This window comes from Melopsittacus undulatus, chromosome 1 (genome assembly GCF_012275295.1).
Source record: "Melopsittacus undulatus isolate bMelUnd1 chromosome 1, bMelUnd1.mat.Z, whole genome shotgun sequence".
NCBI classification, from domain to species: domain Eukaryota; kingdom Metazoa; phylum Chordata; class Aves; order Psittaciformes; family Psittaculidae; genus Melopsittacus; species Melopsittacus undulatus.
This window is the reverse complement of record NC_047527.1, coordinates 142,018,442-142,039,785: the sequence shown is the minus strand read 5'-3', so window position 1 is coordinate 142,039,785 and position 21,344 is coordinate 142,018,442. Positions and strand designations below refer to the sequence as shown.

General features: G+C 43.5%; 1 protein-coding gene across 2 annotated transcripts in view; it reads right to left on the bottom strand.

Annotated features, from left to right (window-relative positions):
* BMPER (BMP binding endothelial regulator) overlaps window positions 1–20,967 on the bottom strand; it is a 147,931-nt gene extending 126,964 nt beyond the window's left edge. Inside the window, exons 1-2 of one of the 2 annotated variants that reach the window (XM_034068249.1) lie at window positions 20,920–20,967; window positions 16,597–16,682 (exon numbers count right to left, since the gene is read on the bottom strand). In XM_034068249.1, the coding sequence (XP_033924140.1) occupies window positions 16,597–16,611 (15 nt within the window). In that variant the 5' untranslated portion in view covers window positions 16,612–16,682; window positions 20,920–20,967. Of the gene's footprint in view, window positions 1–16,596; window positions 16,683–17,453; window positions 17,751–20,919 lie in introns of those variants that run through there. The other variant, XM_031042434.2, reaches the window with a different exon arrangement.
* Between the last annotated feature and the right edge of the window lie 377 nt (window positions 20,968–21,344).

The following is a 21,344-nucleotide window of genomic DNA, read 5'->3' as shown; positions in this document are numbered from 1 at the left end:
CTGGGGTTCTTGTGGGAGACCTTTGCATTTCACAAGATGCATGCATTTAATAGTCATGGCTTTTCTTGTGAATTTTAAATGTTTTCAAACAAGCAAATCCAAATACATGTTTTTTTCAACTCTGTCAATAAAGAATTTGTATTAATTATCAGTCACCTAAATCTGATGCCAAGACCAAGGAAAAAGGTAGTCACAGACAATACCTGTCAATTTGAATCTGAGGGCACAAACCTGTACCCATCCTGCTGGAAAAGGTTGCACCCCAGTGACACATCCCTGTGAGCTTACAATCTGTTTCTTGCTGAATGTTCCCAGTCACTCAGATCAGCCAGCAAAATGATCACCACCCAACTCATCTTGAAAGCATGGTCCAGCCTCGCCTGGTTTGCCCTGACTGCAGCTGATGGGGCAGGATTCATTCTCCCATAGAAGTGAGAGGCAGCTGAAGACCATCAAATCTTCCACTGCTTTAGCTTGACCCAGAGGCCACCTGCACACAGCTGAAGTCAGCAGATGTGGAACAGCATTGCTGTCCTGGGTGCGTCAGCTCCTGGAGCATGTTACTCTGCTGATTCCCCTTAAGTGCCATGAATGGATAGGAGAAGTTTGTTCCTATCATCCCTGAGGCAAATTGGTCTGAAAACACTCTAAGCAAATTCTAGCCAAAAAAAAAACTGTTGAAGAAGGCACAGATAAACTATCAAGCTGATTTCATAGAGGGTAAAGCAGATTGTGCCAAAGGCTTAAAAGAAATTATTAAATAATTTGAATTCAACCAATTTTAGATCAAGCCACGGTGTCACACTTGGAGCCATCTCAAAAATTAACTCAGTCCCATCAAAAGAGTGTCCTAACAGTATTCTGCTTTTGCTTCTTAACTACTGCCATCCTGGTCCACAGCCTATAGACAGTGCTCAGCCTATTTTCCAGCAGACATTGCCAATGAGAGAGAGACAAAAGCGTAAAAACAACTTTTAAAAGTTTTCGCCAACATCTGAGTCCCCAAGTTCAGAATTCATGTTTTTGGATAACTATATTACAGACTGAATACTGACCAATAGTATTTTTTCTTCTATTGATGTGAATTAAAACTTCACTTGACATCTATTTAAAACAGATGCATTGACTGAGGTTTCTTCACAAACATGATTTCACTACATTTTGATGGGCTACATCTACTAATACATTATCCAAACTGTAGTTACCTGTCAATGCATCTTTATTGCCTTCTGTGTCTGAAATCTGCTTACTCGATCCTTACACTGGAGATTTAGGCAGTGGCAAATGCTCTAGTTTTAGGCTTGAGCCTGTTCTAAAAACTTTGAACAAAGCAGTCCTTGAGGCCACATACTTCTGAAAGAGTCTAAAAAGCCCAATGGGCCTCCTAACTTACTTTGCAACAAGTCATATCCTATGAAGAAACTCACTTCTGTACAACACAAAACCAGGGCTAGATTAAAGAAAAGGGAAGGGGAAAAAAGCAAGGTCCCCTGCTGCTCTGTCTGGCCAGAATCATGTCTTTTACTGCCCATATCCTCTAAAGAAACGATGCTCTCATGATATATTACCCTAATACATCACCAAGTGACAGTTTTCTCATGATACTGTATCCTCAAAGATGTGATGTATGCCAGAAGCAGCAACAGGAGATCTCAGCTGGCGGAGGGAAGGGGGAGGGTTTGTTATTTTCTTCTGAATTTTTAATCTACATAGATTTTTTAAATGACATTTCATTAGGAAAACCCCTGTCAATCCTTAGCTCCATAATCCAGAGGACTCCTAGATATTCTGCAGTAGTAGCACAGCTTTTAAACTGGAAAGCAACAAAAAACAAACCCTCTTCATTTAATTGAAGCAAGTTTTGAAATGGGACCAAAACGCTTGAGGAACAACCAAATAAAAATAGTAGCCCAAAGGAAAGCAACAGGAGTCTGTTTTCTATTATGAAATTATTTGGGCAAGAGGCCTCCAGACACTGCTGGTTTAATGAACTTGCAAGAAAACTGAGTGCTGATCCCACTTTTGTTTTCTTACATGCTCTTGCCTGTGCTACACAGTGGTACTGGAAAAGGAGGAGGTTATTCACAGCAGTCTGCAGAGAGAAGGTGCAGCTTGTCGGTCTGTATAGAGAAGAGTGGGCAGAGACAAGGAAGGACCAAGAGCATCTCAGGCAGGACTCCTTGAAGGGGGCAAGAGCCTTTGGAGTCTTTTAATGCTGCCTTCAGTTCACAGGGGCTCACTCCTATTTACTGCAACTGCTCCACGCTAGTAAAATCTTGGAGGTGCAGCAGGAATCCTAACTCATGGATAGTTTATGGCAGCAGTCACAGAACGGTTTTGGCTGGAAGGGACCTTAAGGATCATCTAGATTCAACATTCTCAAGTAGGTTTCATCCAGTTGGTGCCAGCAAGAAAAGACTCAAGGCCACAGGAGAATTTAGTCAGAAAAACTTCCTTCCACAGTGATGTTTTATTTGACACATCCCATTTCTCCATGTTTCTGCTTCCTAGCTACTCAAACTTCTGATGGATGCAAAGCTTCCATCAGGTGCAATGAAAATGATCAACCACACTGCTCAGGTACATCAGACTGTGACTTTCAAAGCTTCAGCCAACGCTGTAGATGCAAGGAGAAAAAGTGTACTTTGACTTGTGAACTGAGCAAAAGTGGAATGGAAGTGATAGAGAGAAAACAAAAAGCCAAAGCTGTCAAAGTCACTTTCCCAGTCCTTCAGCTCACTTTGACCGTATTTTGTGGCCTGGCCCTCACTGCTTTTGGGTGACATATAGCAGCTCTCATTCACAGCAGTGACCACTGAGCCACATGAAAATACCATTGCAGAAACCACCCACAGGAGTTCAGAGGTTGGAGCTCTTCAGTGCCAACACACGCACAATGCCCTATGCACCGGGCAGACCCAGCTCATTAAACGGTTATTTTTAAATGCTGCTACGGAAAGAAGTCTGCTGTCCAAAATAAGAAACTAACATTGCACAACCGCTTTCTGCCTGAAAAATCCAGTGGTTAAAACATGGTTTTGCATAATCAAAGCCCTGCAGGGACAGTTCTCACTTCCGAAAAGCCAATTTGCTTCTTTCTGTTTCGCACATGTACAAACAAACAGATTCTGGTGTGCCCAAAGCTTGCAAATCTCAACTACTATAGCACACTGAACAGAAACCATACAAGCAGATTTCTTTCTGAGCCTGTGTTCCCTTCACTCCTTCCTTTCCCCTGCCCCACTTGCACTGCTGGAAGTAAAAAAAATACCTGTTTCTGACAAGTAAATGGAGCTGACATTAGAGTGAAGCTCTAAGGTGAACAGGGTATGTGCAGGCCATTTGTCATCTTGACAAAGTGAGTTTTGGTCACCAGTGGGACACTTTAAAGACATCTGAACAGTTGGCCTTGACCACCAGCATTTCTGACAGCTTATAAAGGGACCCATGAGACCAAGAACACAACCTGCTTTTGGAAGTGACTCCTGCAGTGCTACCTCTTGATAGATGTAAAGGCAGTGTGATATATCAGCTGCCATTAAGATCTTTGCTAGCATGTTATATTTATGTAAGTATAAAGCACGGATAGCATCTTGTTAACCCAATTAATGAGACTCAAATGTCAGGAAAGGGATTATGCCTGGCTCGAAGTCCACAGCACTTGCAAGGCAGCCAGAGGTGATTTCATTGTGTGGGACAGCACTGTTCCCTTTGAAGAGCAAGAACTTGGGCAGCAACACTGCTACCCAGGCAGCAGTGAGTAGAAACAGGGGAGGTGGAAAGATGGTCTGAAATCCAAATGTTTCACACCTTTAGCATAAGAAGGGCTCTTTATGGTGAGAGACTCAAGTGCCATGTTAAAACGAGAACCTGGGGCAGAACTGAAGTAAAAAGTAACCACTTTAGGTCTTGGAAACTTAATTTTTCATTAACTACACCTTCTTCTGCAATTAGAGAAAGCTCTCATTGCCAAGTCACAGATGAACTGGGTTGGAAGAGGAACAACATTTCATCCAGCCTGGCCACACTGCCATGTTTTACATGGGCATTTGAAACATACTTCTCTAGCCTAGAGAAGAGCAGGAGATGCCTGTCCAAGGGGAGATCACTAATCTCTGCATTAATGACTCTCCATATACTTGACAATAAACTGCTTTTCTCCCACAGCCTCCAACTACTAAGGCATATGACATAAGAGAAGATACTCCTGTCACCCAGGTCAGAGCACTGAACCCTGAACAGCACAGCATGAGGTCCTTGATCCCAAAGGAGAGAGAAGTGATTAGGGTAAGTCCTCATGCCCATCACTTGCTATCAGCTCTCTGCCAGGCATGTCAGCTATAAGAAATCCCTGTTCTGAGTTGCCTTCTGAATAGAGGAGACAGGACAGTTAGCAGGGGCTGCTTGTGCCAATAGCCCAACCTGATACTTCTGAGTGGGTTAACTAACAGTACTGCATGTCCAGTCACAAGTTGTCCACAAACACAGAGCAGTAATAGTAGGTCTCCAGAAAATGCTTAAAATCCTTTTATATCTCTGGATCCAGAGTCATGCACAGCTTTCCTGGAGTCACATCACATCCTCTCAACTAAAGCTTTGTCTCATCAGACGTTTTTGTGCTGTCTTGCATGTAAAAGGTAATGCCCAGCAAACAGCCTGGAGCTGCCAACTCATCTCTCCAGCCGGCTCCCTTCCAGTGAACCTGCCTTTGTTGTAGGTGATTTGATTTCTTTTCCCCTTTATAGCTCCCACCTTTGTATGTTTCCATATGTAAACTAGTTTAATTATGCCAAGAAACCCAATAACATCAAAGATACTCATTTTATGCTAAAATGATTATATAGTTTTAGGCACTGAATATGTACACTTTGTGTAACAAGAAGTACATAAAACCATTCCAATTTCTTACTATCATAGACTAGAGTTCTAGATATCTTTTAAATTCCCACTTCAGATTGATATTGGGGTCAAATTGTTTTTGCTTGAGGACTGGAAACCTTGCCAAGTTAGGTGGGACATACGCAGACATTTTTCCAGGAGCTACACAAATTGCACCCTTCTTGGGTTTCCTCTGCATTTCCATGTGAAACAAGCTCTGGTTTAGTAGCAGTGCCCTGTGCTGCATCTTAAATGTCCACATCAGCAAGTTTTTCCAGAAAGGCTTAATGCATTCTGATCACAGACAAACTATGCCTCAAGCATGCTCCTGTTGAAAAAGTTTCTTACACTACCACACCGTCAACATTTAAATATATAATGATTTTAATTGTCCACCATGTTTTACGTACTGCTTGTACAAAGAACCCATCCATGAACCCTTGGTTCACAAGCTAAAGCACTCACATGCTTTGCATTCTGCCTACTGACATAATTTTATTCATTTATTTTATTCATATGCCAGATTGAATTAGCAATCCACCTAACCCAGTTCTAACTGCTCCAGTTCTCCCCAGAGCTGAGTATCAAGGTATGGGGGGGGGAGGTTAAAGTGCTAAATATGAAAAGGATCTGCTGTGCACTGCCATATATACAGAAAAAGAATGTTCTCTGTCACAAGTAAATGATCAACAGCCTCCCTGTAGTAAGAGAGCCTGCTGCTATTATCAGTATTTTAGGTCCCACAGGCAATCCTTCAGCTAACAGTCTTATCTCAAGCACAGCCTGGCTCCTTCTTGATCTCCAAGCAGCACAACCTGGAGGTGTTTTGCCTACTGGCACAATCAGATCATAACCACTATGAAGCCTTAGAGCAGTCATGTATCAGCTCTTATCCATCTCTTGCAAATCATGCCTCAACTGCCCTTCACCACCCAGACAGAAAAAAGGAGGAAGAGACAACCTCAGGACAATCAAGGTCTGTTATTCTTCAGCCACTAATAAATCATACGACAAACCCAAAAAACAGATGCAAGAGATGCAAGTGTATGACTCAAGCTGGCGACCAGAATACATCTTGACGGTTCTAGACCTTGGGGAGATACAGTTCCTGCTGAAGACACTTAATAAAACTGAACGCAAAGATTTCAGGAACAGTTAAAAAACAAAATAAACAAACAAAGAAACCCACCAAGAAAACAAAACCCAAACCACACAACTTTTAGCTGCCAGAAATCTGATCTTCCTGGCCATGGCACTATGACACATTGGCTTACAGATCCCTGGGCAAGGAAGAGTGTGGAGCTGCTGCTTCCATGCCTCAAGCAAGACCCTTAGCTACAAAAGAGGAGGTGAGCCATCCATGGCTGGCAGGAGAAAGGGGCAGCTGCCCCTGCAGACAACAGGAGAGGCTGGGGTTATACTGAGCACCTTACCAGCCCAGGGCTGAGCCATACCTGGGTAAAGTACAAGTGGTAGTCTTCAGCTTCCCAAGTCTGGCACCACTCTGGATATTAAAACCAACACAGTACTCAGCACAAGAGACATTTAAAATTGAAATGGAAGCATCTACATGGCTGAGGAATTTGCACTAAATATCTGAGTCACAGAAAGGTTCAACACTGTAAGTTGTTGGGGTTTATGCATTCACAAGGCAGCTTTGCTGCCACAGAATCAAAGAATCGACCAGATTGGTAGCAACCTTTAAGATCATCAAATCCAACTGTTACCCCCAGGACTGCCAAGTCCACCACTAAACCATGTTACTAATGCGACCAACTGCAGATGCCCTACATGAAGTAGACCTGCTCTGGAGCAAAAGGCAGTGTAACCATGTAAGCATAGCTCTAAAGCAGAGTTAAGGACAAGACCTAATTCAGACTTTAACATTGAAACTTTGTGGAAAGGTTTACTTAAACAGGCACCCAGAAAAACTGGGGCCTCAATTTGCCAGGTAAAATATCAAATCTTTCACATCATTTTTCCAAATGACTTGTTATCACATTTCCATCCTTTGTGCTCTCAAGAACAAATAGATCTCCAACTCCAATACAACACAGTACTGCCTTCTGTCATAGCACTTTACAGCACAAATGTACAGGCTTTCCTCTCCAAAAAATCTAAGATACAATACAGAAAATTAAATCTGCAGCCAGAATGTGTAGAATGGAAGAGGAAACAAGTTAAAAGGATGCAAATCACAGACAATGCATGAAGACATGATTATTTTCAGTGAGGTGACAGTACACACTCCTATTTTAACAGCCCATCTTGGACCATTATCTAGAGCAGACACACTAGAGCACACCCACTACCTAGATTCCAGACACAGAGGGAAAATGGGACAGAAGGAGTGGGGGGAAAGAGGCAGGAATAAAGTCTAATAAATAAATAAATGGAAGAAACAGACAGAGTATATGAAATCCAGGTCTCAGAAGACAAGGTCAGCTCCTGGGGATGACAAGGGATGGGGTCCACACTGTACTTGGACCCAGATCTCAGCACTTGATTCAGCTGAATGCAAAATGCTGCACAAAACTCAATTGGACAAATGGTCAGACCAGGAATTCTTTAGCTGCAGCTAAATGCATAAGATGAAGAGGCCAAGAGGCCTCAGAGGAAGTAATTACAGCAGTTATTAGGTACAATATGAGCAAGTACTGGTATGATAGTCATTTTAATAGTAGTATTACAGGTAAAAGCTTTTATACAATATTGTTTTTTCTTCACAATGGCCTTTTATTTGACCATAAGCTCAATATAAAACAGTTGCATTTTCATTTGATTTTTTGGTTGTGGCTTAATATTTTTCTTCCCTCAAAAATTTCTATTAAAACATGATGGGGAAATAAAACCAGATATTTGGTGGGGAAAGAATATCTATTTTTATATGGCAGCACAAAGCAGAACAGCAGAAGTACTGACACTGTGAGCCATTCAATTACAGGACCATAATTCTTAAAAAGACCGTTAACAACTCAATGGAAGAAACTTGAAAGCTAATAAAAACTATATACAGGTAACTGTATGCTTTTAAAATGCCATTTTGATATTGGACCAGCTCTTTAATAATGTTTTTCTTATTGGCAATAAAAAAGTGCCTTAACTCAGACTGATCCATTTTGCACTTATTGTAGACACATTCCAAAGACATTTGCAACTTATATTACATTTTTCCATTTATTTTATGGCATTTTTGTGCCCTCGATATTTTTTCTACATATTATTTATATATTTTAAATGTGTTATTTTGTATTTGAGTTCTCTGATTCTTTAATTATGCCAAAAAGAATCTCATTTCCATACTTGATGGATTGGATCTTCATCATCATTATAGTGATGTATCACCAGATCTTTTGCAAGAGGGCTTTGCCAAGACCTATAATCAGTTCAGCACTATGTGCACATGTATGTTTGCTCAACGCAGCTGATTCTAAGTTAGAATATGTGCAAGTAGTGAACTCTTCACTATCCCATGTGGTCCGAGAATAACATTAAATAGCTTCTCCTAGCCTGCATATTTCCAGAAAGGCTTCATCATAAGCTGTGACATATGACTGTGCACAACGTTAATAATCAACTAAATGTCACGCTAAAGAACAGCAAACTGAAGGCAAACATACTTGCACAGGGTTGTGCCACACTCTGAGGCAGCTCTGGGTTGTGAAGCAAAGTGCAGAAAGTGGACTTTAAAAGGTCCATAGACGGCACATACACAACATACAGCTATACTATCCGTAACCATTTCCCAGAGGAGAAAATTGGATGAGATGTTGCACATGGTACAACTTGGGCAAGATGGCTATATTTGTATATGGAAGTAAACCGACTTGAACATTGCTTCAACACTGTTATTGAAAACTTAAGAGGATTCAAGATACAGTAACCATCACCTACCATAGATAGTTTGCATTTCATTTTCAGAGAGCCAAAGCCTTGTCTTACAGGTCTTACATGAATCAAGAACAACTGAACCTACCTGAATCATTTTTCAGGGAAGCCTACCAAAGCAGCCATTTCCACAACAGGAAATTAACCAGCTCTGGGCTCTTGATTCAGTTCACTTATCACTTACAAAACCATCTTGATATATGCATACATACACACACACATTGTTCTTTGGTCTCCACGACAAAGCACATATTGGACACCCAGCTGCACCAGACATGGACTTCTGGTTTTGGTTTCAGGGTTTGTTTTTTGGGGTGTTGGGTTTTCTCATTTTTTATTTAAGAGATGGCATATACATCTGTATCTTCTTAAAATGAGATAAAAACTAATAAAGCTTTTATCATGTTGGAGCATGTTTGTGTTCCAGGAACCCTTCACTCACAGATCAAAACAACATTCTCTTTTGCAGTAATAGGGGGGTGAAAACTACCAGTACACTACTGTGTCATAGGCTTTTGTGTCTCTTTGTTTGTTATTTTTGTGGGTGACGAGAAAGCTGATTATACTATAAAGTAATAAAGACCAAAAATATTTAAATTGAAAGAAGATGCAGCCTTGGTAGATTCTGTAGTTGATGTATGTAAACTATTGAAATTAAATAAAATAGGTATGAAAGAATTGTTTGATGATTTTTATTTTCTTTTTTAATATGCACTTCTCCACTAAAAGTCATCTGGGCCACATTATACCTTGACACAACAACAATTGAATCCTGCTGTACTAAAACGCTGCCATCTTCACTGAACATGTGTCAAACACTTGCTCTCAGGCTAGCTTTGCGCTTCCAACTTGTGTATTGTGCCACAGGAATCAACTGTGCTATAGGTAAAAGAAAACCCCAACAAATCTAGTAGCTTTCTTGCTTTGGTTTGCAATGAGATTTTGTGTTTTGTTTGGTCTGAGGTTTTGGGGTTGTTTGAGGTTTTTTGGGTGGAACTAAGGGGGATATGCAGGGAGGACCAAGAGTTGAGATTATTTCTTCTGGGTTTTTTAATTTGCTTGCAGTTGGTTTCACTACTCTGTCAGTTCAAACTAGGTAGAACACTAGGTCTTACAACGATGAATTTAATGTATTTTTTTTTATGAGCAAAGGTCAAATTCTACATTGCACATTTGGATTTAAAGGCGGAAATTTATACTACAGAATGATGTTTCATGCTGAATAAAGCTTACTCCAAGCAAAGCTCTGATTTCTAGTTTCCTGAGCTCCTGTCTCCAAACTTTTCTCAGGTTTCCAACACTCGGTTACACTTTCTGGCTCACATTCATTTCCTTCTGTTCTGGATTTAGGTGATAAAAGGTTGAGACATATGATTACCACACCTCAGGTGCAGTTGGCAAGACTGAGGTGCAGGCATGAGGAAAGCAGAGAGGAAGAAAGGTGGGGGAAATGGTTCTGGTTAGATGTGGTTTGTCAAGATCACTGCTGGCTTTTATCAGCTGTTCCCTGACACAACTCACTTTGTTCTCAACTATTTGGGGGAAATAAAAAACCTAAAAAAATAAGAAGAATCCTCTTCTCCCCACAAAGAACACACCGAACATAAACCCCTTCATTCTCTTGAAAGAACAGAGAATGAACCAGCTCTGGTACAAGTACAGTAAATGATCAAGTTCTTGCAATGTGAAGGCCACTGTTAGCTGAGGTATACTCGTCTATTTCTTTGTAGTTCCTGGCTTCTCACCTGTCCCTTTCAACTGGCATTTTTAGTACATTCATTTCAAAACTACACACACCACTGGCCAATGGGTAGGTTGTTCTTGGATCTCTGCTTGCTTCTGGCAAGGGGTTTGTGGTCCATGATGATAAATGGGCATGAAATGACATGGTTCTCACCACCACCAACACTGGCCATCATTGTCACTGCTGAGCTCATCTCACCTTCAACCAACTCAGCACTCAGAAGTTTAATTTAGCCTAAGTTAATTCTGCAGTGTTTTTATGTTCTCCTACAATTATGCACAGGTTCTCATTTCACCTATTTCTGATGGGCTGTAGCATTTTTATGTCTTTTCCAAGTGCATGTTGAAGTAGATTTCTTGAAAGCAAATGCCATAATATCAGGTGTGAGCTTACTTCTATTTTGGGTCCCAGATACCTTCCAGCCAAAAAGCTGTACCAACAAAAACTCTGCTGCGCTTGATCATTTACTGTACTTGTAGCAGAGTTGAACTTAAATATTCCATGCCTATTTTATATGCTGACACCCACATAAAAATCTAATCAAAAGTTCCCTCAATGTTCTTTTAATAGCATTTTCATCCTAACATTTCAAAATCCTTGATATACAGAAAGTTCAAAACTTACCAAAATGTGGTGAGTTTTCACATTTATGAAGTTTTGTTTCTACTAGCAGAAATTTAGTCATGCTTTCACTACCCTCAGCCCAAAACTTTCATATCCAAAATATAAAAATCTGTAAATGTCATACATGACATGTTAGGTTTCCTCAAATGCCACAAGGTATATAAAATGCTCATATGGACTGAAATAAAATCATTTTCCCACAAATAACAGAATCCCAGACTGGTTTGGGTTGAGGGGACCTTAAAGCTCTGCCAGTTCCAACCCCCTGCCATGGTCAGGGACACCTTCCACTAGAGCAGGTTGCTCCAAGCCCCTGTGTCTAAGCTGGCCTTGAACACTGCCAGGGATGGGGCAGCCACAGCTTCTCTGGGCACCCTGTGCCAGCGCTTCAGCACCCTCACAGGGAAGAGCTTCTGCCTGAGAGCTCATCTCAGTCTCCCCTTTGTCAGGTTAAAGCCATTCCCCTTGTCCTGTCCCTACAGGCCCTTGTCCAAAGCCCCTCTCCAGGGTTCTTGTAGCCCTTTTAGGCACTGGAGCTGCTCTAAGGTCTCCCCTTAAGGAGCCTTCTCTTCTCCAGGCTGAACCAGCCCAGCTCTCCCAGCCTGGCTCCGGAGCAGAGCTGCTCCAGCCCTCGCAGCATCTCTGTGGCCTCCTCTGGACTTGCTCCAACAGCTCCATGTCCCTCTTGTGCTGTTGCCCCAGAGCTGGATCAGGACTGCAGGGGGGTCTCACCAGAGCACAGTAGAGGGGAAGAATCCCTTCCCTTGACCTGATGCTCTAGGGATGCAGCCCAGGACACAGGTGGTTTCTAGGCTGCAAGTGCACACTGCCAGGCCACGGGGGGCTTAGAGATGTAGAAGAGCATTTTTAGAATATAATTTTTGCATTAAGTAGTGTCATTACAATTGCTTGCGTCTTAAAGCATTTAATAACCAGAATAAAAGAATCCATTTCTCAAACAGAATCAATATAATTCCATTATGAACTCCATCAGAATTATGTATCTTCACCTATAATCATCATTGCCAATTCAGGCAAGTTCTTTAAAACCCAAACTTTTTCAAGTCAACTTCATAACCCACACTTGCTACTTTGATTTTCCAGAAGCCAGCAGAACATGAGATTTTCTTACCATTGACCACTAAGCATCATATAATTTCACAATTAAATGTTCTCTGACATGTTTACTTTGTACTGTCAAGGGCCACATCATTATCTGAAATAATATTTTCCCTGTTTTTGACAACAGTATTTTTAATTCAGGGAGTTGTTTGACTTAGTCCTTTTTACTGCCCATCACATCCAGCATTTCCTCTCACTTGTTCATCTTTCTCTGATACAGAGCTTGCTGCAGCTTGCATCATTTTCCATCCTTTCATCAGAGATGTCTGTAGCTATAAACACAGCTGCAATGGGATGATCAGCTATGGCCCTCACAAATGGGCTGTCCTGCACTTTTATGTGACCTAGCTTCATGGAAAAACATTTTCTAGTGCAACTTCCATATATCTGTTTTACCTATTAGATCTGAATACTAAAGATGCCAGTGCTTTTGACAGTATCTTTGTTGAACAGCCCTTAAAGTGAATGTACGAGAAAGTGGGTACTCTCAAAATCACAGAACCATAAAATCAGCTGGGTTGGAAAAGACCTTTAAGAACATCAAATCCAACCATTATCCCAGCACTGCCAAGGCCACCACTAACCCATGGCACTGAGGGCCTCATCTACACAGTGTGTGAACACTTCCAGGGACAATGACTTCAGCACTGCCCTGGGCAGCCTGTTCCAATGCCTGACCACCCTTTCGGGGAAGAAATTGTTTCTAATACCTAATCTAAAAATCTTAATTGCCTTCAGCCTCCTTTGTCCTTTTCCAGTATTCCAAACCCTATGGAAAGCCAGGTGCCATGGTGGCTTTCCGGAGATAGCATGCCTCCTCAGAGATGCAGAACCACAGACATGCAAAGTGGAAGTGGGCAGAAGACCAAAGCACACTAGCTCTAACAGCACTAAGCAGGTAGCAATGGCAAGTCATAAATCACAGTTCTCAAAATCTCTGGATCATGAAGTCAGCTTTAATCTGCCTTTGTCCGTCCGTGCCTCAGAACAAGCTCAGGAGAGCCAACACACCAAAATCCTGGCATCTGTGCAGCCTGCCCGTTGTCAGAGAGACAGAAAAAGAACATGAGTGCAATCATACTGTGACTATACTACCCACATCCACTTGTAAAGTGAAAGTGCATGAAGTGAGAAGGGATAGCTTTGTAGTCAATCCATTAGACCAGGAGTTAGGAGACCTGAGCTTTCATCACACTCCCACAAGAAATTCCTTGTGGATAAACCACAATCTTTCTCTGACTTTGATGTTTCTCTCTAAAAATAAAATAAAAGTGGCCACTTCTTGCAGTCAGCTGTAATTAATGACCAGTTCTTTGGAGATCAAATCCATCCCGTGTTTATTAAGTGCTTAGAGATGATTAGTTGGACAGCAATACACCATCGCTAAAGTGTTGTAATTGTAAAGGCTCACACAGAAACTATTGTCTTACAGATGTTAGAAGTTACTATTTTTAAGGGCATTATTAAGACCATAAAGTAGAGACATATAAATTACAAATTAGGGAACTCCACATCTGAGCCGTAGTGGCTTGTTCAGCTGGTTGTTCTTGTACATGGAGCTGCAATGTACATTTACAAACACACACACTGAGTCTTACCTATTTCCTTACGTTAAAGGCAAGCACCAGTGCTGTTCTGCACACTCCATCACATTTCATTTTCACAAATCAGGAAGTCCAAGCAGATCTATCTCATGGTGGGTGAAGTGCCTTTTTATTAAAAAAGCATTACCTGTACTTTATAAGTGAATGACTATGTACACGCCCCCCAGTCTGAACTCCCCTACCAGCACAACTTCTCTTCCCATATGTTACAGCAGATGTTCAAGAAAGAACTTATCTTGTTTGGTAGTTAGACTTGCCTGTCTCTAGGAGATCCACACTGTTATGATCAACAGTATCTCTAAAGCAAGAGCTAGAAGCTAAGAGCTTACGTACAGCTAAATACCTGTTGCTTTGCCCTCCCAGGTGATTTAGCCTGTGAAGAGAAAGCTGGGGATCACTTTGCTTATGCTTGCCTCCCTCTTTTCCCTTGCTGGGATGCATCCCCATTCAGGACACAACCTACAGAGTCAGTTCTGTCAAATATTTGATGATTCAGTTCCCACATTTCAGTTCTGTCTCCTCTCATTTGTGAGATAAGGAAGGCCATGAAGGGAGTTATTTAGATATTCCTCTTCTTCCCAGAGCCATTTAGATTCCTGTAACTTGTCCAGTTATTTATGGCAGCTTGCAGCCATGGAAATGAATCACGGCTAGGGAACACGTGCCATAATCGAATCCTGTATTTCAGTTACTCACTTTACTGGTGTTTTTAACACAAGTGCCCTCTGTTGAATGTTCTGTACTCTCCTGGACAGCAATTGCTTCCTTCCTGGAACAGCTGATTAATCACTCTAGTTGCTCCTTTCTTACAATACAAACATCCGTGAGGTATGCACTTGAAGAGTATGATCAGTCTTCCAGAGGAAGCTCCTCACTGAATTGCTGTTAAACAACAAGATTTCCAGTTGGATGTAAGGAAACCTGGTTCTCTCCTTCCTCCTGGACACAAATCACCACATCGTTTCTTTTGTTTCTGCTCCCCTCAGACCTCTTAAAATTGATCTTCTCCATCATGGTGAGCCTGAACAAAGATTTCAGCAAGGGGCTGTCCAACTGCTTTGGATGCTGCACAGTGCTAAAGTCAGTATCTCCAGACTGGTTTCCTTCTCCTCTACCAAGTCTCCCAGCTTCCAACTCAAAAAACAGAGATCACATATATATCCTTTGGCAAAAATAAAAGAGAGCGTATCCAGTGCAGGTAACTGCAGGAACCCATTAGGCATCTGTACTCTTAATAAGACATAGTGTCCTCCTTGCACAGAGGGGAGCCAAACACCCTCAGCTGCCATTTCACTAAAGCAAGCCATAGAAACCACAGAGATTTAGAGTTCTTACATCCAATGCTTTTTGCAGTTCTTCATGTTCGTGCACTAAAAGGGTGCTCATTGATTTCATAAAGCCAAGGTCTAGAGAGATCTATAAATACAAGTATTTTATCCTGATGCATTATTGCCCTGATGCCCAAGGCTGAACTTCTGCTCCTTCACAGATAAATTGCTTCCTCACTGGTTAACACTAGCTTCCATTAGCAAGAGTGGTGGCAGACATACTTGGGAAGGTGATCCATGATAAAACACAGCTTTGTCTCTTTTTTGTTTTCCCTTTGATTTCTTTACTTACCACATCCCATCCTCCTCCTCCTCTACTCAGAAGAATTGATAACTTATTCTTTATTACTATTAGCTAAAAAGTTATCACCAAGTCTCACTTAAAATCTATAGAAGTCAATGCATTGATATACATCAGCCTTGACGGGCCCAAGATCAGAGACCTACAGTTGCCAAAACTGCCTTCTAAAAGGCAGTCTGAAACAATTCTTTAAGTCTTTTACAGACATGATAATGCTGGCTAATGCTAGTAATATTAATAGCAATAATAGAAAGGGGGAGAGGGTGTGTTGGTATTTCAGTCCTAAAGTAGAGCACATTCTGTACATTCAGCTACTCTATAACTTCCAAAATGTAAAACATAGTGCTTTATGGTCTATACTTTCCTTTGCATTCAACAGCAAATTAAGGTTTTATGGCTTTCTTTTAAATACATTGTAGGGAGTTTTATTTAGAACAACTGCTTTTCAATATCTCCTAAGCCTCGCTTGTCCAGCTGAATTACTCCCAAAAACGCTTAACTCCGAAGAGGAGTTTATAAGGAAAGGGAATGTTTCTCCCCAAAATGCGTATCAGCTAGCGACGTTATTAACCACTGCATTCCCAGCACAGCAGGCAGCGTCATCCTTGGAACAAAGCGCCCTGATGAAAGCATCGCTTGTGGTTTCACTGTCATCTTACTACAGCATGTAGAGTCACGTTGCAGCCTTCACCTTGCACCCTAGCGCAGCTCCTCAGCCACCACCATGTGACACTAAGCACGTGGGAGCTCGAAGCAGCGGCATTTCCAAGCCTTACCTTTCACTCCCTTTGCTGAACTACATGCAAAGACTTTCGTGTGCACCCCTGACTTGCTCTTCTCCCCTGGCCCTAATTCACATAGTAAATGTGGTTTCACAGTGTCAGATTAAAGTCACGTACAACTTTGAGCCCCAGAGTTTTAAAGCCAAAGAAATGATTGCCAGATCATGGATGGGATTACTTTCCATTAGCTCAGCTCTGAGATAACCTTGTGTTACATGAAGGCGACAGAGGTACCCAAGATTTGATTATGTGAAATATTCCCCTCTCCATGCAGCTACTCTTAGCACAGGCCTGAATGTTCTTCCTATCTGAAATCCAAACTTACCAGGCAAACACACATTATACAGGGGTTGTCTGTGATAAACGGTATCTGCAGAATTTCCCCTTCATTTTCACATTTTGCAACGGATCCTGTAACAGAAACACAGGTTTTAGAACACTGACAGAATTCCCCCAGCTGGATCTGAAAACTGTCCTCATTACACTCATGTTTAACCCCTAGCCTTTGATTTTAAATCTTGCCTTACTTTGCCGACTTCAAGCAAGCAAGGACGCTCGGCGTTTCTGTAAGATTCCAAAGGGAGCTGAGAAATGACTGGCCCTTTATTGCCACACCAACCTAGACTTTCTTTGTGCCCCACTTATAGCAAATAAGGACGCTTTTTCTCTTCTCAGATGACGTGTGGAGAATAACGAGTACTCCACGCAAAGCAGGAGACTGCTGTAACAACAGCTCCAGAGCTCACTGAGATCAGCAGAAAGCTGTCCATCACACTGCAAGGACTTGGACCAGGAGCATAGCACGAGCCCAGAACCAAGCATCCTTGTAACGCACGGCGGCCAACTGGCAAATGAGTCAAAATTAGCAGGCTGACTGTCAAACGGCATCAAACTAGAAATCCCTTTATGGCCCTAGCGCTGATCAGCCGCTATTGTGTCATGTTGGAATCACTTCCCACAATCTAATGGCTCCTCGATTGCACTAGAAATTGATTCGGCGTTTCCCTCCGTGTCCCAGATGTCAGGAAAACACCACCCTCAAGGGGATGGGGGGGTTGGGGGAGCGATGTTCCCACGTTCACCTGCCCTAAACCATGCGGTGGCACCTTCCAGCCCCCGACGGCGGGTGCCGGCGGCCGGTGGGCAGCGCGCACCCTCAGCGGCCCCTCCGCGCCCGCTTACCTGTGAGCAGGGAGGAGGTCAGCGCCCCGGGGAAGCAGAACGCGCCCAGGAAGACAGCGGCGGTCGGGAAGAGGTTTGGAGCCACCGGCCAGCCCCCGCCGAGCCGCCGGGGCATCGTCCCGGAAGGAGCCGCTGTCCCGGGGACGCGCCGTCGGGTGGGGGAGCCCGGCCCAGCACCGACCCCGGTGGGGTGGGTAAGGGTAGCAGGACGGTAGACAGTGGCCCGCCGGGGAGTCCCACCCCACGGCGGCACCGGGGGAGGGGACTGTGGGTGCTGGGAAAGCGACTGTCAGCGCCTGCCCCTCGGCCCTGCACCCCCTCTTTCCATCACCCCCCTCCCCTGTCCGCATCCCTTCTTATACCTCCCTCTCCCCATAGTCCCTCCTCCGGCACCCCCCGGCCCCCAGGCCTCCCTCCCCCCCGGCGCACACACGCACAGACAGGCTGCCAGCCCCAGACCCCGTTTCCCTGCCGGGAGATGCCCGGCCACTCCCTCCCCGGCCCCGCCGAGCACCGCCCGGGCCGGCCGCGGCGTCGGGGGCTGCGCCCGTTGGTGGGGCGGGGGGAGCGGCAGAGAGGGGACCGAAGAGAAGAGGAGGGAAAACGAGGAGGAAAAGGTAATAGAGGAGTAAGGAGGGGAGGAAACTGGGGCAGGGCCGGTGTGGCGCAAACCCCGGTACCTGGGCAGAGCGCGGCTGCCTCCGCAGGGCTCGTCCCTAGCCCCGCAGCCCGACCGGTATCAGAGCCGCTGGACTGTGCGGACAGGTCTTGTCGGCTGTCAGCGAGCGGGGAGAAGGGAAGGAGAGCGGGAGGGAGAGCGGGAGCGCCGCGGCGAGGCTCCGCTCCCCGCCTGGCCGGAGCTGCGGAGGTACTGTCCCGGCTCTCCTCCGGTCCCCCCCGCCCCGCTGCCTCCCGGCCCCTGTGCTGCCCCCTCTCCCGCGGCAGCCGCAACACAAAGTCCCGCTTCCCGGCACCGCTGCCCCATTGCCGGAGGGGCTTTCTCAGGCCCAGGCTTTCCCCCATCGGGGTTTGGGCTCACCCCGCCTCTCGCCAGAGGGGCTGGGGAGCTGCAGGGTGACAGCTACCGGGGCTGCGCTTCCTTCCCTCCCTTCTTTCCTCCCTTCCCGCTCGGTGCTGCAACCTCTGCAGCTCCTCTCCTTAACGTTTCCCGTTTGCAGGTCCACGCTTTCCTATCCTAGGTAGAAACACTGTAGCACCTACGGACATCACTGAAACCCAGCTTTTGCACACACAAACACACGCACTGTCTGGACAGGGTGACACTGGCAGTGTGTGGCAGGGGCGTTCTCTGTGACAGATCCTCCCAAGCCTGTTTCACACCGTTTTTCTTCAAACTGTGATGTTTCATTTGGGGAAATAAACATTCTCTGAAACAAACGAGTCTGAACACTGTTTTCAGATTTATACAGGTTCTTATTTTCTTTCTTTGGGAGGTGGATGTGGGCTGCTATCTCAAATGTAATGGCAAATCAAGTGCATGGCAGGCTGGTACACACAGGGCTACTTTAAATACATTCCCCTTCCCTTTAAGAATCAAGACAGTTAGATTTACATGTTAATTTTAAGGACAAACCCCCAAAGCCAAGAGGTCTGAAAGCCTTGGTTTAGTTCTAAAAAGCAAGATATGTGCACCTCATTTCTAACACAATTTCTCACCTACCATTAGGGTAGGAAGCAAAGGTCCTAAAATAGCTAAAATTGCACCTGTGATAGGAAAATATGATACTGGCAAACCTGCAGACATCACTAGCAAAATCCCTCTCTATGAGAAAAGAAAGTGTAACTTTTATCTCCCATCCTCAGTCCGTAGGAGTTGAAGCTGCACAGGCAAATATGATTGTTTACATGCCATTAAAAGGGGTTTATATTCTCTAGGAACACAAGTGGGGTATCAGCTTTGCTCCACATAGTATAGAATATATAAACAGGTACATAAATATAACATGTGTAACCTGGATGTGTATCTGTTTCTGGGAAACATCTTTACATTCCCCTTCATTTTAAACCTAGATGAGCCTGTCAAGGTACATATTATTATGCACTACTCCAGAAGAGATTTTCACCTATCCAAATGGTTTATTCCATTGGAAAGATGTACTGAATCTTTTGGCAAACACTTTTTCTTACTTCTCAATCTGTATTAAGTGCCTATGTTTCCCTTTTCCAATTCCAGTCAGGCCACAACCCTTCTAAAGCAACAGCCATAAGGGAAAAAAAATCTACCCTAATAATTTCTCAAGTGAGAGCTACCACAGGAGAGTACTTATATCACCACGTGCATCGAATTTTCTCTTTGTGATGGTCTAAAATTCATTAAATATTAATGTCACCCGGTGTGAGAAACATACAAATCACAACAAGGCATCAAATAACATTTCAGGCATCCAGATAACAGCAGGGAACTTGCTAAAATACTCTGAAAATGCAGAAAGTTTCATCTCCTTCATCAAATAAAGACAAGAGGTGACAGCAACTGAATTCCACGCTAAATCCCTGCCATAAGTCATTCAGTTATCAAATCTTTCTTATATCCTACATAATGAAATCCTATATATAATTATATCCTATATAATGAAATCATACCTAAGGCAGGGCAGGAGCAATACAGACAGCTTTGTTACACAGTTTTACTTTCCACAGGAAGAAAACAAAAAGCATAATCACTAAAGCACCTTCAACACACTTAATTAGGCCTAAAACTTACCCCTGAAATATCTGTGACATGAAAACACTGTCTGTGGGGTGAGCTCACTGGGTCCATGTCTCTGTTGTGGTGACACCAGTGTTGGGGTGAGGAATTCTCACATCTTCCTTGCTTGAAACACCACTGAAATGGGATTCTAAGGCTTTTCATACCATGCCTGCCTGTTTGCCTCCTGGTGGAAGAGCCTGCTTGGGGCTGGTACTGTCTCCAAGTCTCCTGATGCCCTGGTTCCCTATCTCCCTGATCATCAGGAGAGAAGCTCCTTGTTAGCAGCAACCTCTGTTTCTTCCTGATGTCAATACTGGTGACATGTTACAGAAGAAAAATACTTTCTCATTTATATCTCTCATGAAGTAAGACCCAGTCTGCCCCCCCCCCCCCCCGGTTCACCCATTCAGTGCTACAGGTAGGGGGTTTGGCTCAGCTTTTTACCTCTCCCTCACCCTATCTCCCAAGTGTACCTTATCAGAAGTCAGCATTCTTTCTGATTGTAATGCCACATTGTAATGCCACATTAAGCACAGTTTCAGGGGATTTTTTCCCTTTTCCATCCATGTTTGAAGAGATACTTATTTTTCATTCAAAACATTGAATGAAACATTGACAACAACATTCAAAGCTGGGGTAATTTTAGCAAAATCAGAGGGTCTCACTGAAAACTGTGTCCTACTATCAGATATGCACAGAGACTTTGTTGTATGCCAGCGGTTAAAACAGAAGTCATGTCATCAAAAGCCTTACCTTTTTCGTACAGGCATTACATGGTATCAGTTGTTACTGAGAGGTTATGTTCATTAGCTCTGGTCAGCCGGGGCTCATCCCACTTGGTGGAAGGGTAGCTCTTCACAAACACCACTTTATGTGTAATGCAGCTTCTTCTCCAGCGATGCTGTCCCAGCAGTCAGCCATAAAACAGTGTCAGCCACTAGCTGGTCATGATAAAGAATCAACTCAGCACAGACCTAAAAAGAAATAAAACAAGCTTTATGGTTAACAGTAATAACAGCAAAAAAGACAGAGAGCACATTCACATCTTTCTTCATGATTATCTGGCAAGTCAGAATCACTACAAGGCCCATTCTTCATGGGCTAGAGAATCCTCCCAGAAGTGGAGGAAGAAACTGAATCACTGAAATTCACGTGTATTTTATGAAATTCATTCTTCA